The 27,264-nt window shown below is 36.5% G+C and overlaps 1 protein-coding gene and 1 long non-coding RNA gene across 2 annotated transcripts in view; one reads left to right on the top strand and one right to left on the bottom strand.

Annotated features, from left to right (window-relative positions):
* Nucleotides 1-27,264, top strand: part of TET1 (tet methylcytosine dioxygenase 1) — a 118,589-nt gene that overhangs the window by 82,591 nt on the left and 8,734 nt on the right. The window contains exons 4-10 of the mRNA XM_045291477.1: nt 2,052-2,142; nt 2,660-2,753; nt 8,837-9,048; nt 12,625-12,775; nt 17,558-17,647; nt 20,354-20,491; nt 22,625-22,970. Of these exons, the coding sequence (XP_045147412.1) occupies nt 2,052-2,142; nt 2,660-2,753; nt 8,837-9,048; nt 12,625-12,775; nt 17,558-17,647; nt 20,354-20,491; nt 22,625-22,970 (1,122 nt within the window). The remainder of the gene's footprint in view (nt 1-2,051; nt 2,143-2,659; nt 2,754-8,836; nt 9,049-12,624; nt 12,776-17,557; nt 17,648-20,353; nt 20,492-22,624; nt 22,971-27,264) is intronic.
* LOC123521825 lies at nt 21,121-23,582 on the bottom strand. Its single transcript, XR_006680155.1, has 2 exons — nt 23,466-23,582; nt 21,121-21,235 (listed from the first exon to the last, which is right to left on the bottom strand). It is a non-coding gene; the product is annotated as an uncharacterized LOC123521825 (long non-coding RNA).

Genomic DNA, 27,264 nt, shown 5'->3' on the forward strand with positions numbered 1-27,264 from the left:
CCCATGTCCCCCCAGAACTGTCGGTCCCATTTTCTCGTCCAGATTGTTCATCCAGCCTATTGTATCCAGACAGACCTGGCTATTTTGTGTCTTACACTGTCCATTGTCTGCCTTTACCCACTTTTCTGTTCCTCTCTCTGGGGCTGGGCTATATACCCAAACTTGTGGTGGGTTCCTTCTTTTTATCCCGTCCCCTGTTCTATCCCGCTACCCTCATGATATTGCTACTTCCACTACTGTTCCCGAGGCTCTTATTTGTCCTGAATTCCATGTGTCCAGAGCTCTTATCTGTACCAATCTGTGTTTTCTGGTCTCACTGGATTTGTAAGTTAGAACTGGGCCACAGTAGTGGGGAAAAGAAAACATTCAGGAACTAGAGGAATGATGCATTTCATCAGGGCTATCCTGTAGCCTTGATGAATTGTTCCTTCCTTGTTACCCTTCTGTGAAGGGATGTCCAGTTGTCTACAGATGGGCTTCGGTGTCGCTACTCCCACCCCCTTCATTCACATTGATATAAATGTTTATTTTGGATCTTTTGATGCCTGATACCTGTCCTGGAGACACCTCTTGATCATACAGGCTGGTGTGCTTCTTTCATGTGGGCTTATTTTCCTTCCCTGCTAGATGGCTGCTTGTTTAATTTCAAGCCTTTAAGACCCCAGATGCTATTATCTGTTGATAGCCAGGTGCCATCTACTTCCTTCACCACATTTGTTTATTCACCCATTGTGTCTTCAGCCATTAGGTCAGGAAGATGACTATTAAAGAGCGCCAGGTTATTAGAAGAAAATGTTCTTGTGTTTAGTAGGAGACCTTGAATAGAGACCCAAAGTCCATCTGCAAACTTAATAATTAACATATAAATATATGTACATTGGCCTCTATCTTTTTCATTATAAATTAATATATTTATAATATATACATGCCTATAGCTATACTTTTTGCTTTTGCTTGCTACTTAATTTCTCTATTTTCTTTCACCTTGTTCCTGTCCCACTGTTATGGTTACCCTCCACTCAGCTCAGTGATTCCTCTTGTATACATGGCCCTTGATCAAACCCCACCATGCCTTCCCAGTGTCATTTTTAGACCTCTTGCTGTTCCTTTATCATTTAGTTTGTTGACTTCCCACTCCCCTCTCTGCCTGACTTCTCCACCCAGGACCTATAAGTCCCATTGTTTTCTCCTCAGGATTATTTTCCCTGTATTTCTTATATAGGTAGACATACGGTGAAAGAAACATTTCCGTATATGTGCTGCTGCAGTGAGGGCAAATATAAAGCTTTTCAAGTTATTTACTGTGCATATCTCAATGCATTTTTAAATACTATACTACAATTTGTTTATTCTGCCTATCTTCAAAAGACATTATTAAATAGTCTTGTGAATTTTTAAAATCTAATTTATTGTGAGATAGAGCATGCACAGAATTTCAGGATAAAATGGCAATGCTGTCTGAATAGATAAACTTCAGAGGGACAGGTTCCTATGAGGCTGGCAGTTTGCCATCCAAGACATGCTCTCTCTCATAAAACCCCCCACTAAAGAATGGGCTCATCCCCATTTAACAAATACAAAAACATTAAATAGTTGAACTGAGTTTGAGTTGCTGAAGCCTATTTGCATAAAGTCCACATCAACCTCACTTTCAGAAAGTGAGAAAACACTTTCTTGAATTTCACAACAGACAGGGAAGAAAGACCCCATTCAAAAGACAAAATTTACATGTCTGAGTTAGTGTAGCATACCATGTGCATAGTGGTAAAATTACTCTTGCACTTCAATGACAAGTTGTACTTTTGTTTTTAGATCAGGAGATAGGAGAACAAACATGATCCAATTCATGAAAATCATTTAATGCTCTGATTTTTGAAGGAAGCAAAAAAGAAACATTAACAAGCTAAACCATATTTTTCTTGCCTTTAGTCATGAAGGCTAATTAAATTCTTATCAAAAGTCATAGTTTTATTTAATTTTAGTCAGTAAAAACTCTTCCATGCCTCTATAATTCTGTATAATTGGGTCTAATAATTTCATTCCTCCCACAGGTCGACTTATACAAAAAGACAAAGGTCCATATTATACACACCTTGGGGCAGGACCAAGTGTTGCAGCTGTCAGGGAAATCATGGAGAATAGGTGAGGACATTCTTCATTGTGTACTGAGTCAATGAGGATACAGAACTTTTGGGTATAAACTTGAGGTGACTGGAAATCCTTAAGAAGTTATCAGTTGGATATTCCATATGCCATAGGCATACTTTCTGGGTATTTAGACAGTCACTCATCTTATGAGCTGTTGGGTAATTAATGAATCACCCACAAAATGGCTAGTGTTGTCCTTAAATGCAGAAACATTTATTTGGTTTATTACTGCATAAGGTAAACGCATTCAGATAACCACTACTGCATTCATTGCCTTTCCTGTCTTTGAAGCCAAGTCATTTTTAAGGCATCATCTTCAAGGATAAGTAAACAGGAAAAAAAGAAAAAAAAGTTAACAGATCTGAATAACAAAAATAATCTGCCACAAAATATAAGTTTTTAAGGCTTTAATTTTTAAGTTTAATATACATATTGTACATATTTGGCTACTAAAAACTGCAAGTTTCCAGGATAACACAATTATTTTTCATTCACTTTGTTTTATACACAGGTTTGGTCAAAAAGGAAATGCAATCAGAATTGAAATTGTGGTTTATGCTGCAAAAGAAGGAAAAAGTTCTCATGGTTGTCCCATTGCTAAGTGGGTAAGTATTGAAAATAGATTAATTCTATGTAGAAGATAAACTAATTGAAAAATTTTCCCCAGAAAAATACAGGCCAGAAGAATCTACTTACTCCTACAGTGAGACAATAAGGACTTGAACAGTCTTAGGTTGACTATCTGTTGGGAACGTGGGTCAATACCTTTTGAATATTTTAAAAACATAGTTTTAGGTTCAATGAACAGTGACTAGCCAAATGACTTCTTATCCCCAAGATTACAGATTTTTACCAATCTCTTGTGAACTTCTATTAGTTAACGTATCTTGAATAAAAGGCAGTGACATAGTGGTTAGGCATTTATTTGACTGGCAACTGAAGGACCAGAGGGTCAAATCTTTGATCTGCTCCGTGGGATAATGATGTGTGCAGCCTGCTCCCTTTAAGGTTACAGCCTTGGAAAGCCAGTAGGGCAGTTCTGATTACTATGTCACTGAACTCCTGGAATTGTGTAGAAAATTCTACAGTTTTCTTTAATGGAACATAAAATATTCTTACTTTTAGTTAGCCTAATTTGAAGACCATTGAAGGATCATGCCAGAGAACTCTTGCTTTTCTCATCTTCCTAGTTCCTCCTCAATTCCGTATGCTAAATCCATAGTGCCCTCATAAGAAGGAATAAGAACTGAATCTCCACAAGGATTCTAGGCTTTAAATCTTATTGAAAAGAGACTTCTGGATATTTCTACATCGTCACATGTCTATTAGGTTCAAACACTAACCCTTAGGTACATTTCTAATTGGTTAACCAACTGGGGAACCCGAGCAGGACTCCTCCCTCAATATGTATACCCTCTGCCCTCGAGTCCATTGGTCTCAATCTCACGTCATCAGAATAGTCAGATTTTTTTAGAGCAAATTTAAATTTATAATTAACTCAAAAACTGTTAGTATGGCTGCTTTGTTTCCAAAAGATGCAAAGCTGAATAAAGTAAGCACTTGATTCGGTTTCTTTAGTTCTCAAGTGAAAAACAAACAAAAAAGCAAATTCATGACCGTGGAAGGATATTCACATTCATGTGGATATTAACCACTTTAATTGAATTTCTTGATCCTGGGATTAAGGTCCCTCTATTAGTTATTTGTGAAAAATACCAATGATTACAATTATGATTGAAAACAATTTTTACTATATATCAAGCACTGTGTCAAGTACTTGATATTGTACCAGATTAAATACTCCAATTTTTTTTGGGTGGGGGGCATTGTGAGGGTTTTTTTTTCAAAAGTTATTTTTTTTACTGTTTCATAGAAAGCAAAACTAAGTGAAGATGAGGCTTGAACCAGGCTTTAACTGAAGAAAACAAGGTTCTGTATATATGTAAGCATTATATTCGTTATGCTATGAAAGAATCAGGGGCTCTATAACCTTAAAGTGAATTGACATTGGAAAGGCATATGAGGGAGCACCAAAGGGAACCACGGAAAAAAGCTCTGGTGGGTGTAGCTTTCATAGTGCATACACATTCTTCCTGCCAGGTGAGCGACGGGATTTGGTTGGAATTTAGCTGGTGATCAGCAGATTTATTCTTAATCCTCACTAGCTTAAATATGGTCCAGTCCACACCAAGGCAAAAAATGCTGGTATGGATGAGCCACACGGATTAGTAATCTAACCCAGGCTAGCACATGGAAAGAGAAAATTCTGCCTCTGCTTAGCATTTCTTAGGAAACAGATGGAGCAAAATTACGTACTTTCCCCTGTATAATATTTCTTTTCATAGTAAATAGACCATTTTAGTATATGTAGATAGTGGTAGATTCCTAGAGCTGAATAGAGATATGGATTAAAATGAATGATTGGCAAGTAGTATATGCTAACAACAAAACATTTTTTGAATAGATTGAACTATGGGATTATAAAATGTTTCTATGCAAGAGTCAAACTTTTCTCTTAAATGTGAGCCTATTTAAACTATCCATTGTTTGCTATTGTTGCCTGGAGCAACTTGTAAATTTTCATTGAACATGAAGGTAAAATAAAAATGGCTTATGGTACTTAATATTGTAACATTTTTAATTTTAGTATATGGTTCTTTAAATTAAGAATTCTGCAATTTGATTGACATATGATTCACAGATTCTACAAGTCATAGGTATGCCACATGAAGGAGTCCATCATCGCCACAGTCAGTTTAGAACCTTTTCTTCATTCCTTATTAGCTCCCCTGCCATACCGCCAAGACACCATTAATTTCCTTACTGTCTCTGTAGATTTAGCCATCCTGGATTTCATATTTTAAATTCGAATTGGTGTCTTACAATCATATTGCTAGAATAGTCATCATATATTCTTTCCCAGGCAAGAGATACCTTTCAGAATGAGTCAGGGTCCCGTTAAAGCTGTGCAGCCCTCGCTTGAGTGAAATGATCATCTCTCATATATTCTATATATGGAGTCCCTGGGTGGTGGAGAACATTGCCTTCGTGGCTGCTAATAAAAAAAAGGTTTGTGATTCAAGTCCACCCAGAGGCACCTTAGAAGAACAGAGTTGGCAATCTACTTGCCCGAAACCAGTTATTGATATCCATATGAAGTGCAGCTCTACTTTGCATACATGACTAATAATCGATTCTACAGCAACTGACTTGGATTTTGCTTTTGCTTTTATTATATTATTCCATGTTGTATTTTGTGGTTGGCAAGCAGATTATTTTTAGTCGTGTTCACCACCACCCCTGCCCCTACCCAACCCCCAGCTCAGTGGAATCAATTGAAACTCATAGTGACTCTATAGTGTTTCCAAGACTGTAAATCCTCACAAGACTCACAAGCCTTTATCTTTCTCCTGTGGATCTGCTGGTGGCTTTGACCCACCATGTGCCACCAGGTACTCAGAGCTGGGTGATTCATTTAGACAAAATCAGGTTGGAAGGAAATTACTTTGAACTAAAACATTCAATAGATTACATTGCTCCAATTTTACTCTCATCTGGGATTGCGTGTGTTAGTCGTACATTTGAAATTAAACCGGAACCTGAATCTAAATAAAAAATGGATTTGGTTACATTTAGTTTTCTCAAGTTGCAAGCATATGTCTGGTAACTTAATTTTTTTTGTCTTAGAAAACGTAATTTTTAAAAAAGAAAGAAAACTTATTGTGCTTTATTCTATCCCCTAATCTGCCTTTCTTGTTTCTAAGATAATTTTATTTCTTCCCTTTTCAATGTTCATGTACAAATACCTAAATCAAATTCTAACTGGGCAATGAAACCTTTGTGCAGCATTTCAGCATTGTTTCCCCTTTGTTCTAAATGCTTTTATATTTCTCTCCACCACCCCACCTTCACCACCTTGAATTCTTTCTTTGCTAGGTAGACATTAACACACGTATTAGTAAGCACTAATCAATCCATGTGAATCGGGCTGAGACATGAAAACATTCTAATACATATTTTAACTAACTACTTTATTATTGAAATTGGCAATGATATATTTGTCTGAAAACCAGTCTTTTTTCTACCAATTTTCCAGAACATAATAATAAATGGCAAAAAAGAAAAGTAAAATAATAAATGGCCTCGAGTTGCAGTAAGCAGCCTGCTGTCCTCTAGAACGCCTTGAGTTCACCCTGGGGGGGTCCTGTTTCACCTGCCTTAATAACCCCTCAACTTGTATATCTCACAAGTGGGGGGGAAGAGGTAGGGACTAAATAAGAGGTGATAACAAGGGTTCAAATAGAAAGTAAATGTCTAGAAAATGATGATGGCAACATATATACAAATATGCTTGAAACGACTGGTGTATGGATTGTTATAAGAGCCGTGAGAGTCCCCAGTAAAATGATCCTTAAAAAAAAAAAAGAACTCCCCAAGACTCAAATAGATTGGCTAATCTAGACCAGGTTATCAAAAATCATTCAAAATGGTAATTTTATTTTAACAGTGTAGAATGTTTTAATTTGTTATAATTTAATTTTTTTAATAATTTAATTTTTTAAACAAACATTTAACCATTCATACATAAATTATTGAGTCCTGTTGGGTACATTTTTCACACCGTGTTGTTATTCTTATTTTTTCTCTTCTGGTTGTTACCTTGTCCAATACTCTATTCCATATGCCTGTTCATCCCTATATGACAGTCATTTATGACCATTTTATCTCTGTTAGATGATTTATTAATGTACATTTAATATTACTAATAGTATGATCCTATATTATTTAGCTAAAAGGGAGCCAAGTGATAATGTTGGTGGAACGTTTACGGAGTTCCTCAGAGCAAACTTCTTGGGGTGTCCATCTGCGTTGCTGCAGGTCTGAAAGGTTGTCAGAAGTGTGTGGACACCATCAGGTTGTTCTGGTCTCTGGGTGGATGAGGCCGGGCTTCTTGTAAACTACAGTGTTCCTGCAGCTTACTTCTTTTTCCTGAGTCTTCCTTTGCTCTCTTCTTCGTTCCACATGGGTAAAGACGCCATAGTTACATTTTACATGGCTAGTATCAGACCTTTAAGGCACTGTGCTTGCCCCATTTGATTGGAAACATACATTTTATGAAACATAGCATGCCAGTTACTTGAGTAACTATGGTTTTCAGCCTCAGAAACCAGTCTCACAGATTGCCTGATAATGTTTAAATAAAGGACTGCTTCGCCTCTGTGCTTTGTGTGTATATAAATAGAAGTGCACACGTATACCTTACACATCTATGTCTATCTTACCAATTATTTATGTAGGGTTATATATGTGTGTGTTTATATGTCAGCACACATGTCACCACTGTTTTTTTTTTTAGTCACACATATTTATTCTTTTTGGCATTGTCTTTGTCATATCCCAAGAGGAGTAGATAATGGCTCCAATCTCCCACATCCTTGCCCACTCTGTATTTTTTATAGCAGTGCCCTTTTTATAGGTGTTATGTGCTCTCATAGTTTCGATTTACATTTCTCTAAACATTAAATCCTAGAAACAATTGCAAGGCTTTGCCATAGGTTCTCAGGTGGCCCCTGAAATAACTCACAAAAACAAAACAAACTTGCCGTCATCCATCCATTCAATGGTGACTCATCGTATCCCTATATGATAGGGCAGAACTGTTCCTGTGGCTTTCTGAGACTGACTCTTTAGGGAATAGGAAAACCTCTGCTGATGGTTTCAGAATTCCCCCCACCCCAGGACTTCTCAAGAGGAATCAGTCACTGGAAGAGGACATCATGCTTGATAACATAGAGGCGTGGGGTGTGGGCAAAGGAAGCCCCCTTGACAAGATGAATGGACACAGTGCTACAGAAAGGGGCTGAAAAAGAAGAACAATTTTGAGGATGGTGCAGGACTAGGCTGTGTTCTTTTTGGTTGGACATAGGGTCACTATGAATCGGAGTCAACAGAACTGCACCTAATAACAATTCTGCCACTTTCCATCTGTATAGGGAGCATGCATTACCCCTTAGCTATATCTCAACATTGGACCTAGCCTTATGTCAGGCAACAACCTGACTCAAATTTCACAATTATTTCTTTAACTGTATTGTGGCTCTTAGTTTCCCTCATAGCTTAACTTGCTGGTATCACTAACTTTCTTTGGAGTCTTGGTTATGATATTTTAGGCAAATAAAGCAAAAACCAGACAACAGTGGAACAACACAACAACTAATGTTTCTGCACTAACAGAAGCAGGTATATATTGTCTGAGAGGAGTGCGTGGATTGTTACTGCTTTGTGTTCTTAGGAACCCTGAGCAAATTTTTTTGAAATTTGTTTTTAGAGTGGTGAAAAGTTCGAGCTGAGACACATTGTACAACTAAGATATCACTGTAGTATAATATTATTCACCCACAGGGGAAAAAAGCTTTAGCTTTTTCCAATAAGTTCTTTTAATAATAATTAAATAAAAACTGCAGTGTGCTACTTTTACAAGTAATAGCCCATATGGAAGAGAATTTTGTTTATCTTGTATTGGTCCTTCAAACTGGGATGTGACATAGGGCAACCAATGAGACAGCAAGAGTCCTATAGGCATCCAGACAAAAAAATTAAGAATTGAAAGTTAAAAGGCAATATACATTATACTCAAACTTAGAGTACTTATTTCCCCCCCCAAAATGAACACATTATAATTTTGCAGGTTTTAAGAAGAAGCGGTGATGAAGAAAAAGTTCTGTGTCTGGTCCGGCAGCGTAGAGGCCACCACTGTTCAACAGCTGTAATGGTAGTGCTCATCATGGTATGGGAAGGCATCCCTCTCCCCATGGCTGACAGATTATACACGGAGCTCACCGAGAGTCTAAAGTCATACAATGGTCATCCCACAGCACGAAGATGCACCCTCAATGAAAAGTAATCAAAGTTGTTTTGTCCTGTTTCACATTCAGATCTTTATTATAGAGTGTTAGATATTTCATTAACTACACGGTATTATTTTCTGGAAAGCAGGACTTCAGAACCAAGCAGTAAACATTTCCATAAAATAAGCTAGTAAATTAAGGTTATTCCAGAATAGCTTCCATTTCATTCTTCTCGTGTCCTGCACCCTCTCCCTTCCAATCCCTAGATTCTAGAGGAACGGGAATTTTGTACAAAGTAAAAGCAGGTCTCGATTAGCCATTGTTCAAGTTTATTGCTTCTTATCAACAGAGATTTTTCTATAGCATAGCCAATGAATATTTCCTCAAGTATCGGTATTTCAGCCCTGCTATAAGTGAGAAGTATTAGTATATCCCCAGTGATTCCAGAATTTAATTTCACCTTATAAACCTTTCTTCTACGTCCCAACTATTAATATCTGTGTTCGGTGACACAGAAAAATAAACCAGCTATTGCCGTCGCATCCATTCCAATTCTACGCGTAAAAGGTCGTGTGTTTTCACACAGTTAAGAGCCTTGTTACCTTGTCACCTGCTTGGGCAGCTAGCCACTTAGTCAGAGGTACCACAGAACACAGATGAGGCCTTCCACTGCCCTAAAGAGTTAGTCTCAGAATCTCTTAGGGGTACGTCAACCCTCTCCTGTGGTAGGACACTATGAACCAGGACCGACTTAATGGCAATGAGGGACCTTAGGATCCTTTTTGAACTCTGTTAATTCTTCTAAAAGATGTAATTTCTTGACAACAGCCAGTTTTGTCATATCCAAGATTGAATGTGATTGGCTTCTTTCTTGTATCTTCAGCTAACACAGGTTCACATGAGGACTTTAAACTTTGTGATGTTGTTTTGCAAACGAACGCTTTTTCCATTTTAAAATTTGTCTTTCTTTCCCTTGGGCTTAAGAGACATTTGTCCGATGTTTTATTATTTTTTTAAAAAGCAACTACATAACTGTGCATTGTTTCCCTAATTTGAATGTGGGTTTTAATTGGTAGAAAGAGGAAGTCCATTTTTCTTGTTTGTCATTTTATTAGGAGCTCTTACAGATATAACAATCCATAGTTCCATTAGATCATAGTTGTACAATTGCTGCCATCATCATTTTCAAAACAGTTTCTTGAACTCTTTGATATGAGCTCCCGTTTATGCCCTCCCTCCCCCATCCTACTACTACCCCCACGAACACTTGATAATATATTATTATTATTGCCAAGCCTTACACCATCTAATGTCTTCATTCAGCTACCATTCTGTTGTTTGTTCCCTTTGAGTGGGGTTATACTGTCATTCTTGCTATCAGTGACCCCTCCTCCCCTCTCTTTTCCCGCTCCCTCAGGGAATCATTGCTACCATTAATGTCTCTGAGGGGTTATCTATCTTGGATTTCATGCATGGAGCAGTCTTAATTATACAAATGAACACACGCAGGTCTAGCAAAATTAGTGAGGTAAAACGAAGGCCATAATAGTGAGGGGAGCAGTTACGTATTTTACTCTGTCCTTTGGGGATTAGGACTACACTTGTAAAGTTTTAAGGAAAATCTCCGGATATGTTAATGGGACTGCATTAAATCAATAAATTGCAAGAACTGACATCTTTATGATTTTTAAATCCCACTACAATTATGAAAATCAGAAAATTATGTTTTGATACAATAATACAATGATCTAAGCTATACTTCACAGGTGAAAAAGGCTGACTTGTAGAGATTTTCTGCCTTTCTATTCTGTATATTTTATAATCATGTTTCCATGTTCCATGGCCTTAACATTTTTGAAAGAGACAGGACAATTTAGTGTTTATTGATTTTTCTTTCTGATTCAGCTCAGTTTGTGAGTTATTGGCAGGCATCCTTCATGGTACCAACATCACGTCGTGAGCTCTGCAGTCAACCTGTCCCATTATTGGTAGTGATGTCTACATCGAATGTTTCATAAAAGCTCTTTCCAATGAACTGTTATGCTCTTTCTGTGGCAACTTTAATTTTTATCTCTCAATTTGAAATTCTGCTTAACCCTTTGATCAAAGTGTTCGATCAACCTATAATCATATTCAAAACCTATTTTCCATCTTGATAAAAGTTTTTATGGGAATGAGAAGTCAGAATACTTTCTCTATCCCTCTTTGTTCCACTCTATCACTTTTTTTTTTTTAATTATTATGTTTGTCCAGAAGTCTGTAGAAAACTAGGTACCCATTTGAAATCTCTGCAGCCATATTAGGTAATAGTTTTTCTCACCACCATACTAAAGAAAAATTATTTCCATAATCCTTGGTAACCACCAATGAACATTGGCCTTTGTATACAGCTGGCCTTCTTTATTCTAAGGGTTCTACATCCATACAGGAGCCCTGGTTGTATAAAGATTTCCACATGGGCTACTTAACTGCAGAGTCACCAGTTTGAAACCATTAGATGCTATGTAAGAGATCTACTCCACAGAGTTATAGTCTGCAGGGAAGTTCTTTCCTTTTTCTATAGGGAACAATCTAGATGAGTAGGTTTTCTTGATTGGGTTTCTCCCCCACCCCCCACCCCCTTATCCATGGATTTAACCAATAGGCACCAATATATCAAAGGCTAAGAAGTGGCAAAATTGGCTGGAGGATGTGCATATGTTATAAGTAGAAATTGGACCCCTTTACATAAAGGTCTTGAACATCCATGGATTTTGCTGTCTAAAGGTTCTGGAACCAATCTTGTGAATGTAAGGCATGTAAGAGAGGAAGGGAGAGACAGTGATTTGTGATTGATTTATTTCATGTAGTGGTTATGTCCCCTAGATATATTCACATTAAAATATGTTTAAATAATCTATTGTATACATATTACATTTTCAGATCCATTCATCCTTTTTTTTTGCTATTGTGAATAATACTGCAATGATTATATCAGACGTGCTTGGTTTCATAAGTTTTTGGGTTTCTATATTCTATTAAATATACTTGATATTTTCTTGTTTTGAGTTGTATTATTTTGACATTATATACGTATATATACATACTATTGAGAAAGTCGAGCATTTTGCCAATTTGAAATCAAAATGAGGATATATATACAACCTCGCTGGTTTCATATATATGAATGTGTATGCTAAGTGTTTTCATTGCATCTTAGACCCCTCTGCCATGCTATCACAGGCTCCTGTAGGCTTTTACAAGATCATTCACATACTGTATCCATCTCATTTTTAAAGTTTTGACAGGAAGAGACCCAGAAACTTTGCTTTGAAACTTCAGGCACCTTCAGATCCAAAAGAAATTATGGATATTTTCAACCTGAACAGTTTATCAATAACTATTTTGTATTTTCAGTTCTAAACATATATTTTAGTTCAAAACTTCCCACCCATTACCAGAGTCTATTCTGACTTAATTATTATCAAATTCATTTAGTTTTTATATTTATATAGAATTTTTTTTAAATATAGATTTTATTTTACATTAACTTTGTGCTCATCTGTATTCATTGTTACGTAAAACGGAAATGTTTTGAGTATTTCCCCTGGCTTTATCAGTTCATCCTTTTGTAATTACTGTCTTCCAGTCGTACCTGTACATGTCAAGGAATTGATCCAGAGGCTTGTGGAGCTTCTTTCTCATTTGGCTGTTCTTGGAGTATGTACTTCAATGGCTGCAAATTTGGTAGAAGTCCAGCCCCCAGAAAATTTCGAATTGATCCAAGTTCTCCCTTAAATGTAAGTTTCCATTTTATTTTTTAACTTCACAATGAGTATATGAGTATATTCCTTATACATAATGAAACACTAAAACAAAATATTTAAGTTACAATGAATCAATCAAAGAAAATAAACTAAATAGTTGAAAGTTCTAAATAAGTTAAATCAATTCTTTAACCACCAACCCAAATTCCAAATGTTCCTTGTCCCTTCTTCCCTTGCTACCATACTCTGGAGAGAATCACTGTTAAAAGATTCTAAAATTTATACACAGCCAAAGTAGGAAGACTAAGTAAAGCCATTTTCCAACATTTCAAAGACTAAGAAAGCTTACCACCTACAGACCTACTATGAAGGAATTACTAGAGGACGTATTCCACGAAGAAGATGTATGAAACCGGAACGAATCGGTCCGGGACACAAGGCCATGGTGAGCAAAGAAATTAGTCAAATGTACTGTTACGTTTAAATAAATTGAGTATTTACATTTTTAAGTTAAAATAACCTATAGGTATAATTCCGTTCTCTTAGCAATTTAGGGGTGGGTAGTTGGATAGGCGATGGGAGGGGTGGGAATAATTAGGAAGTAAGTATGCTACTTTTTTTTTTTTTTTTACCTTGTTGCATATCAGGAGGGTTTAAATGCTATTTGGGGAGCCTTGGTGGTACAGTGGTTATGCGTTGGTCAGGCGATTGAAAGCAATGGAGAAGCTCCGTTGATGGAAACCAGGGATTACTACTCCCCTGTAGAGTTAAATTCTGAGAAATCCATAGTGCAGGCACGATGAGTTGGCATTGATTGATGCAATGACAGTAAGTTTGGTTATTTCTCGTTTCATTGTTTTCAAACAAAAGATAATAATTTTTATTTATATGTTAAAACATTTTTAAAAAACAAAATTTGATTTTTTTATAATCCTACTAGTAATTGCTCTTATGGCCCACATGTTAGGAGTTACTGTTCTTACTATTTGGGGGGAGGGAATACGTGTGTGTGTGTGTGTGTGTGTGTGTGTGTGTGTGTATTTAATACATGTATATTTGAAAAATTTTATCTTAAAAATATCTTAAATTAATAGGATAGAATGCATAATAGGAAGCATATAGTTTATAATAAAAGATCCATGAAAAAAATCAGCGAGAATGATTTTTAAGAATTGTAGTGTAAAATAGTTATAGTATATAATAAATAGAAAATAAAAAGAAGGAATTATCTAATATAATGACTATAATAAACTGGTAAAAATGTAGAATTCACAAGTAATTATCCCTTTAAAGAGAAAATATAAATTTAGTATAGAGTTTCTAGCTATTTCGGTAAAGTCAAAAAGATGTATCTACACATAAGTATGATAGACAGAAATATTCTTCTATATTATTATTTTCTATCTAGAAATTAATTGGTAGCTTTAGAATATTAGAAATATAAATATAGCTTAAAGAGATGGCAAGGTAAAAGTGGATCTTGTTCAAAATCAATAACTTTCTTATGTACTGTTCACAATTTGAGAACATACTATATGTTAGTTTACGCCATCACATTAGGGGGCCAAAAAACATCCACAATTATGAAGTTCTTTAAAAATCTTATAGGCCACATAAGGACAAACTATAAAACCTTACTAATGGGTTCTTTCTTTAATTCCAAGGTGTGATGCTCAAATATTTCAATGCTCAATAAAGTAATAGCATTTCTTCCTTAGAATTATCCTGGTTTCTTTCTAAATGTTATTGAAGGATATTTTCATAACAAGAATCATATAATAATATTGACAATACTGTTAATGCTTTAGTTCCATGAAATATTGTTAAATCATAAATGTCACAATTGCTTATGGTTTTCTTTCCCCTCTCCCCTTCTCCCTCTTTAACACTGCTTAACATTCACATAGTGTTTGTAATACATTGAAGGGTTTTTAGCGAGAGATTGCCACAATCACCGTGACCAAGGATGGAGTTTTAGAAGAAAATCTAGTTATCTGTGAAAATAAGATGCTGATTTGGAATAACCCAAAATAACTCCCTGCTCTCAAGTCAATTCCAGCTCTTAGCGATCTTACAGGACAGAGTCCAATTGTCGCCCTGTGTTTGCAAGGCTGTAAATCTGTGTCGGAGCAGAAAGCCTCAAACTGTGAGCTCAAATTGCTGCTCTGGTGATCAGCTGCCCAATTCATAATTATCCACTATGGCACTTTGGATCCTTTCTGTGCAGGAAAGAAGTGGTAAGCAGCAGTTCATATGGAGTGATCTTTTATTTTATTTTTTCAATACACAATGGTACACTGAACTAAGAACATATTTGTAAAGGGCAGAATTTGTTCTCAACTGAGTTTTAGATTCCAAAAGAAAATTCTAATGGTCATGTGTGCTCAAAAATAATAGGAATCTGGTATGCATAAAATGATCATCTGTCCAGCTGGTTATAATAATTATGGATATGGTGATTCTGTAGACCAAGAGGTACTGAAGTATTTTTGGACTTTTGTCCAATTAGAATAGCCTCTATCCAAGGGCTCAAGTAGAAAGAAAATGTTTTGAAAAGGATAATGATGGCACATGCAAAAATTTGCTTGATACAATGAATGTATAGATTGCATGTAAAACAATCATTAGGATTTTTTAAATATGAAAAATAAGCTGTATGTTAGTACTCACAGTCAACAATATAATCTATCATTGTTTTGTTTCTACTTACCTACTGTGTTAGACAGGGTTCTCTAGAGAGATAAAACCAAATTGCTGATAATTTAATATATTTATTTATAAAGATAATTAGATATATAAAAAGAAATGAACTGTTAAATCACATACAGATAAATATATAATACAAGAAATAAACAGTTAAATTATAAATTACTACAAATGGCTCAATGCAACTCAGTCCCTTGAGAGAGAGTTGTGAGACTAGCAGTCCTTCTAGTCTAGTCTGCTGCCAGATCTTCCTCTATTTATAGAGAGAGCTAGACTATGTCAGCACAGCAGCCAATCAGAAGGCAGGTCACCAACTGCCAGCCAGGTCACCAACTGCCAGTCCCCAGCTCCAGCGATTTCTTAAAGGGACCTCAACTTACAGCGACACAGTCCACAGGCTAGGCGTCCCACAGGTAGTGTAGCCTTTAAATTGAGGCACAGGACAAGCAAGGCAGCCGCATACTGGTCTGATGATCAAAGAGCGAGAGACAAGAAAGGCGAGGCTCACCAAACCATTTATCTCTCTGCCCTTCAGTTAATCCCACTTGTGTTTATCGGCCAGACTGGCACAATAAACTATCTCACCTACTTTTTTCACCATTTCTACATAATTAATATAACAGATATTTAGTAAGATGACAACATGAATAAAATTGTATAAGAACATTTAAAAATTTAAACCTAATTTTGCATGTTATATAGAATTTCTATACCAGTATTCCAGTTTCTCTTAATCATTCTCGCAGTAAAACAAAATTAAACCTGTAGCAAATATTTTAAATGTTAAGAATCATAACTAAAATATTTTTAGTACTAATTCTAGAATTTCTACCAAATAAATATGATAATCAAGGTTTGAGTATATAGTATAAGGTATTTCTAACATGAATCCATGACTTTTCTAATATAGGAAGGCATTCTGTGACTATCATCTAATTTTATTTTTCCATAAATATTTTTATGTTAACCCTACTTATTACGATTACGCTTAGTCAGTAATATGTATCTATAAAATAAAGAGATTAAACACAGATGAATATATATATAACTAATCTAGACATGGACTTTTTTTTTTTTTCATATTTTGAAGATAATTTATTGTCCAGAAGAAAGAAAGCAGGCCTGATACATAACATTACACTGGAACGTATTAAACATGCTGCCATGTTTAGACATGGACTTTTTAAAAAGAAATTCCGTATTAATGAAAATTTCAGTATGGTTCTGTAGGAAAAACCATGAGTTATCACTGTTGCTTGATAGTGGGTGGGGCTGTTTTCTATGTCCATTTTCTTCCTTTGTCTGTATTGCTGTTTCTTTGGTGTTCAGAATTATGCGATGTGTACTGGAGATGAACTCAGCCACACGAAGACCTTGTACATTCATAGTATCTCCCTACAGCCAAATCCATAGGAACCAGAAGTCCTCTTTAATCCCTCCTTGATCCTTGCTGTCAGTTAACTGCCTTCAATATATGACTGCTTAACACTGCTAGCTTGATTTGAAATATACTCGTCTTTAAGAAAAACTGTTATATTGGTCTTTCGGCTATGTTAAAATCTGAATGTCATCCGTAACATCAAGGCAGGGTTTTTAATCTCTTAAATGTGTGTATAACCAATAGTTGTCCCAATGCATGTTCTTTACAGCTTTATCAAATCTCCTTCAATTTGTAGCTACTTTGGTGCCAAGTCTACACTAGTTTATTAACATTATGTCTCCACTTTTTAAACTTTCCTGATTTAATAGCCGTTAATCATGATCTGTTTGTTTTTCTATAGAGGGTGATTTATCAGACCCGTCTTACAGCATATTTGAGGCATAGTATATTTGAACCTTAACACAAAATTTTCTTACAACGGTTTCTCTTCCAATTGAGCTATTAAAACATGTTACATTGTATCCAATTAAGCATAATAGTGACTTTTATCAGTTTAGATTCAGGGGACCAATCAATATTGTTATCTGTGGTTGGTAGCTGTTTAATACACCTAACTTTGACTTTTGTGTTAATCATCTTTTACTAATGATTAATTATATAACTTCATATGCTAAATTTATTTCCTATGTCCTTATAAAACAACTAAATTGGACTATTTTTACCTATAGGAAAAAATCCTTGAAGACAATTTACAGAGTTTGGCTACGAGTTTAGCTCCAATTTATAAGCAGTATGCCCCTGTTGCTTATAAAAACCAGGTATGCTGATAATAGCTGTTTTAATATTTATTAAATGAATATAATAATTTATAATTTCATTGTGAGAGTGTGACAAGAAGGGTAAAAAATGAAATTTTGAAAATGTGATAATTTCTATATATAGCGTTTATATTAGTCTATACAATTTTTTTTTTTGCATTAACCAATACTGTATTTTCTATATTTTTTTTTCCTAATCATTTTGTTAGGGGCTCATACAACTCTTATCACAATCCATACACACATCAATTGTATAAAGCGCATTTTACATTCATTGCCTTCATCATTCTTAAAACATTTCCTCTCCACTTAAGCCCCCGGCATTAGGTCCCCATTTTTCTCCTCCCTCCCCGCTCCCCCCTCCATCCTGAGCCCTTGATAGTTTATGAATTGTTATTTTGTCATATCCTGCCCTGTCTGCACATTTCTTGAGGCAGTGTTTCCATCTCTGCCTTTTCCCAAAGAATGCTGTGAACTCCTATTCTTAAAATGTCTTAAAAGACTCACTCTCACTGTCTCACTCACTCACTGCCTCACTCACTCACTGACTCACTCTCATTCACTCACTGCCTCACTCTCTCACTGCCTCACTCTAAAGAAAAAAAAGAAAAAAATGTCAAAATAGCAGTTTTAAAACCTGAGCAGATTCAAGTTATGTCCCTTTGAAATGTTATTTGAATTTGTAGAACAGAGAGAAATCTGAAGTGGGAATATTAGGACTATGGGAAGAGGGGTAATTAATATGCTACCCTCAAAGAATAAGCAGGTGCATTTATATGATTTAAAAATAACCCTTAGCACAAATTTCTTTACTTTTAATTTTTTCATCCAAAATAAAATTTGTCGCTACCCACAGGTTGAAAATCGTTGATCTTAAATCTTCTCCATAATAAAGGCCTTGTGACTATCCTATTAATAGAGAAAGTGTAACAACATACCCTTTGAGAATCATAAAATAGAATTCAGCGAACTTCCAAAACTACCTTGAATTGAACAGGCCTAAGAGATCCCATCTGATGCCAATGCTTATTTTGTGCCTTGCTCTCTAGATCATATTTGTAATCCATGACTTGCCCTTTGGTTGGAAATCTTCCATACAATTGTCATTAACTTTGATTTGCTCTCCACTTAAGCCCCTGGCATCAGCTCCTCATTTCCCCCTCCCTACCCGCTCCCCCCTCTCTCATGAACCCTTCATAATTTATGAATTATTATTTTGTCATACCTTATACTGTCCAACATCTCCCTTCACTCACTCTTCTGTTGTCCGGCACCCACGGAGGAGGTTATATGTAGTTCCCTGTAATCCGCTCCACCTTTCCACCCTCCCCTCCCTCCACCCTTCCTGTATCGCTGCTTTCACCACTAGCCCTGAAGGGATCATCTGTCCTGGATTCCTTGTGTTTCCAGTTCCTATCTGTACCAGTGTACATCCTCTGGTCTAGCCGGATTTGTAAGGTAGAATTGGGATCGTGATAGTCGTGGGTGGAGGAAGCATTTAAGAACTAGAGGAAAGTTGTATTTTTCATCGTTGCTACCCTGCACCCTGACTGGCTCATCTCCTCCCCACGACCCTTCGCTAAGGGGATGTCCGTGGCCTATAGATGGGCATTTCATCATTTCAAAGCATTTTCTTCCCACCTAAGGCCCTGATAGTAGCCCCCCATTTCTGTCATGAACTTTTGATAATTTATCTTTTTTTTTTTTCATGGCTTACACTGATTGATGTGTCTCACTTCACCCACTTTTCTGTTATTCATCCCCCAGGGCGGGGGTATATGTAGATCATTGAGATCGGTTCCCATTTTCTTGCCCACCTTCCCCTTCCTCTCCAGGTATCGCTACTCAATATTGGTCCTGAGGGTTTTATCTGTCCTGGGATTCCCTGTGTTTCTTATCTGTACCCAGGTACATGCTCTGGTCTAGCCTGATTTTTAAGGCAGATCTTCTACTTAGTCCTATATGGTCAGTAAAGCGTCAGCTTGCTGATAGTGAGTGAGATTCAAGGAAGTGTTATCATTCCTATAAGATGTGTTTAGGTTGGTGGAATAAAATTTAGACATAATGATTTCTTAATTATTGGAGATAGCAATGTTTCTAGGGAAACTACATATTCTCGTGCTAAAATCCTGAAATTAGACCCCTACTGCAACAATTTACCCCCAAATGGACCATGATCTAAATAAATATGTGAGCTAATAGTCTAAAACTTTTAGAAGAAAATATAGTTATAAACCTGTATGGCACTGTACTAGGCAATGTTTCTTAGATACAAGATTAAAGCACACACACAAAAATCCATTAATTAGACATTGTCCGAATTTAAAGTATAACATATGGATCTGTTATATTGAACTTGTTTATGAAATGTAACTATGATTTTTATAATCATAAATTGCAGGTTTCTAATGCACTGTATTAGGGTTTTTTTCTCCCTCAGATAATAGTTGAGACTAATTTGCTTTTTTTTTTTTTTTTTCCATACTTTGCTTTTTAGTGTCCTTTCCCTGGCTTTTGTAGGCTATCAGCATGCTCTTCTTCTGCATCCTCTTACTCTTTATTCTGAATGTTACTGAGCTGAATCTGTTCACTATTGTAAGACTCTATCATCTCAGAAGGCCAAAGGGTATTAGATTTAGAAACTTTACTGTTTTCCCTCTACATTGAAGGTCATCCTTTCTGTCTTTGAAATCTGTATCTCTGCAGATAGCGAATGAAGAAATTGGCCGAGATTGTCGCCTTGGGTATCAGGAAGGCCGTCCTTTCTCTGGTGTCACTGCTTGCCTGGATTTTTGTGCCCACCCCCACAGAGACATTCATAATATGAATAATGGAAGCACTGTGGTATGTACTTGGGACCCCTTCAATCTAAAGCCTTTCCACCACTGTGTGCTCTCAGTACTATGATATTTAAATGTGATTGGTGCAGTGCCAGATCATATTTGCTTGCTGTGTAAGTTAAGATTACATTTAGAGCATATATAATTTTAAGAGTTAAATTATATTTTTTAACTGTGGTTATTTGCTTGCAAGGGAATAAAAGTCTAGAATTTTTAAGGAGAATTCTCTTCTGCTAAACATGGAAGTATGAGATGAAGCAACTTCTTGCTGTTATATTTGCCATCAGATTCTCATTTTTTGTGTGAGGAAGCTATGCCAAATTTATCATGCATATTTGTTCCTTAATGCCAGAGTGCATGAAGTAATAATATTCAAAATGTGCAAGTAATAATTGATTTCCAGCTTCTATACTTTATCTACAGTCATGACCATATTCCCATGCCCATAGCTTGAAATCAATTAAAATACACTTAAATCAAGCCTGTGCAAAAATGTCCTTGTGTTAGGGGAAAAGCACAGACTCTTAAAATGTGTGGCAGGAGGATTGTAATCTGCTTTACCCCATATAAATCTCTTTTCCTTGTTTGATCAGTACATGTCTATAAATAATCAAGGAGCAAGTGAACCTTTCATTAACAGAGATGACTTTTCTTTATTAATGACTCACATTATGCTCAAGTTAGACAAATCCTCCTGATGCATCACTTGGCCAGTAGATTTTCTTGGATTGTCTTCATTACATAGTATCTATGAGGAAACAAGGGGATAGTAGAGATGATGTTTAGAATGAGACATAAATCTGTCTTTGACTCTCATTCTACTTTATCTTCTTGCCCAACTTTCTAGTTTTGCTTCTCAATGTCTAGTGTTGGCTCCTCCTTAACTTTCCCTTGTTATGGACAAGTAAAATGACTGAAGCTGAAATATACTGATAGATGATTCTTAGATTGATTTAATGACAGGTATCTGGTATCTTGAAGTTTTTTTTATGGAATCCAAACCATTATGAAATCAAATCTGCACTTTTAACTTCAGCACCTTTTTATAGTGCCCCTACTGAGAAATAGGTCTTAGCTGCAGGAAGGATGTCTCTAATAATAAAGAACCCATTGGACATATGATTGAATATTGACAAAATTTAAATTGATTTACAGTTATTACAAGTATTAACTCACTAAAAATATTATAAAGGAGAGAGGTCCACCTCGGTGTGTCCTTGATGGAGCCGGGTCAAGAGCCATGCCCTGACCACCCAAAAAAGCTCCTGCCTTAATGAATGCAAGTGTCCCAAAGTCCCTCCTATTACTTGAGTAGCACCTGCAACTCTAGTATACTTCAAAAGTTATTTCAATTCTATCATAAATATGTCCATGTTTATTTAACAATATTCTTTTACTCCCATGTCCTCTTTAGAGCTATGTATCCCAGCAACCCCTCGGACACCATTGTGATCTTGTGCTAATGGTTTCCCTCATCCAGAAGATAATACAAATAACTTCTTAACGTGGTTAAGACAATTAATGTTTACTTTATTTAACAAAAAAAAAAAATTTGGGAAGCCCAGAAAATTAGACTGATTAATTATGGGCAAGCCCCCAACCCACATCCACCACAAAGGAATGTGATATTAGTTAAATAAGATAATGATGCCGGTGTCATGTCTCCTTGGTGTAGTTGTGAGTTGCCTTCTGTGAACAGTCTGGTATAGAGTTGCGAAATACATTCTTGGCCCTATCGGTATTTCCATGGTGCCAAGGGGTCATTCAAACCTCCAATGTTTAAATTAAAAGTGACATGCTAATAATTTGCACCATTTATGTGAATGGTTACTGGAAATATAGTGAAAATAATTCAGGAACAATTTCTTAATGTTAGTGATGTAATAATGCAGTACCATAATATGAAAAAGTGCAAATAATAATGTATTTATAAAAATCTATTGCAAAACAAACAAACAAATCAATTGCAATGGTGTTCTTACCAACAACTGATAAGTTACTGGAATTGGATTACAGTTGAGTACATTAAAATGAATTTACTGTCAGAAATTGAAAATAAAGTAAAAATTAGCTTTTAAAATAACTGAGGTAAATATATAGGACCTATATTTCCCATTTAATGTTTTTTTCATATCAGGTTTGTACTTTAACCAGAGAAGATAACCGCTCATTGGGAGTCATTCCTGAAGATGAGCAGCTCCATGTGCTACCTCTATACAAACTTTCAGACACAGATGAGTTTGGCTCAAAGGAAGGATTGGAAGCCAAAATCAAATCTGGGGCCATCCAGGTCCTCACACCTCGTAGTAAAAAAATTAAACATTTTACTATGCCTGTTCCTCGTTGTGGGAAGAAGCGGGCGTCGATGATGACAAAGATTCTCACTAACAAGAAGAACGAGAAGAAGCTCGTTCCTGCCATGAAGCGGAAGAAGTATAATCCAACAACCAACAATCGTAAGGCGTCATCACTGCCTCTTTTAGGTGAGATCTTAGGGGACCTGCTCGTTTCCACAGTCACCTTTCATTGGTTCCACATTCCTTTATACCTCGTTTTTGTATTATCTTTTCTTCTCAGAGATATTATGAAAAGGTAAACTTAAACCCTTACTTGGTGGAGTTTTGGTCGTGTGCTTAGAGTGAAAGCTAATTTTTACATGTGTGCTAAAACCAAGTCAACAAAGCAATGACCCATGGATTTTTCTTAGTATTGTTTCTATGTATGTCTTTAAAAACACAAGCACACATGGATTTTTGCCTTTTAATTATTGTTTTAAGATCATTTTATTGGGGCACTTACAGCTCTTAAAACAATGTATACAGCAATTGTATCCAGCATATATGTACATATAGTGCCATCATGATTTTCTACACATATACTTTGTATGTGAGCCTTTGGTATCAGCTCCTCTTTTTATTCTCTTGCCTCCCACAAACACGGTTTATCAATGTCAGGGATATTCTATATCCATTTCTCACCTTAAGCATCCATTTAAGTAGTCTGAACATTTCCGAGCACCACTTTAGATTGATTTGGACATTTCAAATATAGGAGCGAAAGAACACGGAGCTAGGATTGTCATTGAAGGCCTCCCTGGAAATGTGGTATGGCCAAAGTCCTGAAGGAAATAAGATTCATCAATATAGATATTTAGAGAAATAATGTAGCAATTAGAGGAAATACCAACTGCAAAGGTCCAGATGCAGGAACTCAAAATTGAAAGTTTGACAGGAATAAAGAAGCTAGTCGGGCTGTAAGAAGGAACACCTGAGCACTGAGCACTGCTAACCAACGCAAGGACTTCCCAACCATTAGACAGACCCTCACTGTGAATCGCGCTTCACATCTCATTTGATGCACAGATCCCGTGGGGCCCTTGCCTCCCTATAGAATCAATCAACACATTGCTCTCTCTTAATTTCCTATAAATTAGTGGTTATTTTGAAAGTTTGCTTACATTCAGTTTAGATTTTGTTTTTTAAGAATAATACTGCGGCAAGAATTCTAATAGTGTTCTGTAAACTTGCATTGCACCAGGAAGCATATCCCCGATGGTCTCTTTCTTTCTTTAGATACTTTTATTGGTATATACTTAGCAAAATTTAATCATTCACTCATATTGAGATTCGTGCAATCATCGCCACTCGCTTTCAGAACATTGTCTTGTCGTCCTCGGTGTTTGATGTACTCACTTTTTGCTACGCTAAGGTGGATGGTCAGCCAAGTCAGTCATAATGCTCTGTATCAGCTTTGTAGCCTTTTACCTACTGGTTTTATGGGCACACGTGAGCTTTGGGTAGATTAATTACATCGATAGTATTAGAATCAGTTTTGGGTTTGTAATTTTTTTTAAAGACAGTATTGTCTATAGCTATTACATAGTAATTTTCAGTTAAAAATCACACAGGGACATCAGAATAAGTAAGTGCCCAGTTATTTGCCTCCCAAATAGTCTTCCGATGTGATAACTTTTTCTTAAACTTGTATCTTGTGATCTTTTGGCTTTTCCAACATGATTTCTGTTTCTGTACATTTCATTGTTTGTTTACATTTCAAGACACTTTCAAGCCCTGAGACCGTCTCATCTTTTGTAAGTAGAAGCCTTTTTATCCGCCTTCTGAGTGCCTTGTCAGCTCACAACTCTTTGTTTTTCTATTTTCCTGGTACAACATGTTTAGGATTCATGTTGCATATTTTCTATCCCATCTAAACCCAGTCAGTTCTCTAAGGAGATGTAAAAGGAGTGTGTATATGTGTGGGGTGGGGGGATCGGCAATATATTGATATTCCGATTAGGATTGTTGTTTTCTTCTTTTGTATTTGTGAGCCATGATTTGTTTTTCTTAAGCTGTCAGAAATGGCAATTCGTAGATTTATATATTTCAAAAAGGAATAAAAAGAAATACCGAAGAGGCAATACTGGAGAATTAGCATTTCATGTTTATAACCCCGTTTTACGAATAGTAATTGAATTTAGGTTTATTTATGGTTCATATATCTGACTATATTGCTTGTGAAGATAACCCACCAAATCACTGCCCTCTTATGTCATTTTTCAGTACCTTCCTTACAAAGAACAGGGGCTAGTTGTAATGGAAACCTTATTTAGATGTACTTCTTCAGCTCTTATGGTATAGCCCTTTTTTTTTCCTTTTAATAAAGTATTATTATTTTATCATGATTTACACTGTGTGACATCTCCCTTCACCCACTTTTCTGTTCCCCCTTTCCATCCCATCCTCCCAGGATTGCCACTCTCAGCACTGGTCCTGAAGGGATCATCTGTCCTGGATTCCCTGTATTTCCAGCTCCTATCTGTACCAGTGTAGATCCTCTGGTCTAGCCAGACTTGTAAGGTAGACTTGTGATTCAGGGGGAAGAGGAAGCATGTCCAGTAGCTTACTGATGGGCTTTGGTTTCCACTCCTCACTCCTCATTCATTCATAATGATATGATTTTTTTGGTCTTAGATGCCTGATACATGATCCTATCCTCACAGGCTGGTGTGCTTCTTCCATGTGGGCTTTGTTGCTTCTGAGCTAGGTGGCTATTGTTTATCTTCAAGCCTTTAAGACCCCAGACACTCTGCCTTTTGATAGCAGGTCACCATCAGCTTTCTTTACCACATTTGCTTATTCATCCACTTTGTCTTCAGTGATCGTGTTGGGAAGGTGAGCATCATGGAATTCCAGTTTAATAGAACAAAGTGTTCTTGCATTGAGGGGGAGTACTTGAGTGGAGACCCAATGTCCATCTGCTACCTCAATGCTAAACCTATAAATATATGCACATAGTTCTATTTCCCCATCTTCATATATAAATATATTTACATATGTACATGCCTGTGTTTAGACTTCTATAAATACCCTTTGCCTCCTGGTTCTTTCCTCTATTTCCTCTTACTTTCCTCTTGTCCCACTATCATGCTCAGCCTTCATTTGAGTTTCTGTAATTTCTCTCGGTTACATGGCCCTTGATCAAGCCCTACTAGGCCTCCTACTCCCTCCTCCCCATTGATTTTGCATCACTTGTTCCTTTGTCCCTGGGTTTGTTAACACCCACTTCCTCTCCTCCTCTCCCATGCCCCCCTCACCAACCGTAGATCCCATTGGTTGTTTTCTCCTCCAGATTGTTTATCCCTCTTAGTTTATATAGATATGCCTGCAGAGATAATAATATGCACAAAAAAACAAGACAGAGCAAAACAAAATCAAAAAAGAAAAATGTAACAACAATTTAAAAAACAAGGACTTAAAAAGAAAGGTCTGTAAATATTCCAAGGACTGTTGGCCTTTAAGAGTGTTTCCTGGTTGAGCCTGATTGGATGTCACACCCTGACCCCAAAGTCCATTTTTGGTATTCCCTGGGGACTTCCTTGCTCTGCTCCCCTTGCTGTTATGTTGCATTCCCTTAGTGTTTCACCTTGGTGGGTGGGGTCAGATCAGATGCAATTCCCACAATGTGTCTCCAGTGTTGTTCCCCCTAGGGCTATGGGTCAGTGAGGGATGTCGCGTTTCATAGTGGGGCCAGCCATATGGTCCTCTCTATGCATTGGCTGCTCTGAGCAAGGATATCTTCCCTTAAGGCTTGGTGGGCCAGGATGTGCTCTACTCTTTCTTCCTCCCCCTTTATTTGTTCCTGTGTCCTCTGATCAGACATGTCCCCTCACTGGTATAAACCTTTCTAATAGTCATATGCACAGTATTTGGTCCAGAATCTCTTGTCCTTTGCTGCTCCACCTAGCAGAAGAGTCACTACATTTTTATCCTCTGAGATTTTCCTTCTCATGATTTACTTTTATGGACACTTGACCACTATAGTAATTGATAGGTACACTAAATGCTTGGGTCTTTTATATCGTTTCTATTTACGAATAAGGTCGATTTTTCCTTGGATTGTATTATCTGAGGCAGGAATTGAAGATCTTTCTAATTAGATGCTAGTCAGATTATTTACTAAATTAAAATGCGGATGCTTTTTGTTGTTTTTGAACCTCAAAAAAAATCTTTCCATTTGATCCAACGTTTGTATAGATTTGTCAGAGCAAATTACTCACAATTGCCAATGTATAATAATCTATGTATAATGATCTATTTCTGTAGCTAAAAAGGAACACAACTTACTTGGTCTTTTCTGAAAGGTTCCAATCTATGGTTTTTAGTATTTGTTTCACAGCCAGTTAGGTTAGTTTTAATATTTTACTATTTTAATCAATGGACAATTTCATTGTGACACAATGAAATACATTCTTACTAAGAAGTTAGTGGCTTGAACCCA

Source organism: Echinops telfairi, unplaced genomic scaffold (genome assembly GCF_000313985.2).
Source record: "Echinops telfairi isolate 266 unplaced genomic scaffold, ASM31398v2 ScPeMD7_70;HRSCAF=299, whole genome shotgun sequence".
Classification (NCBI taxonomy): Eukaryota; Metazoa; Chordata; class Mammalia; order Afrosoricida; family Tenrecidae; genus Echinops; species Echinops telfairi.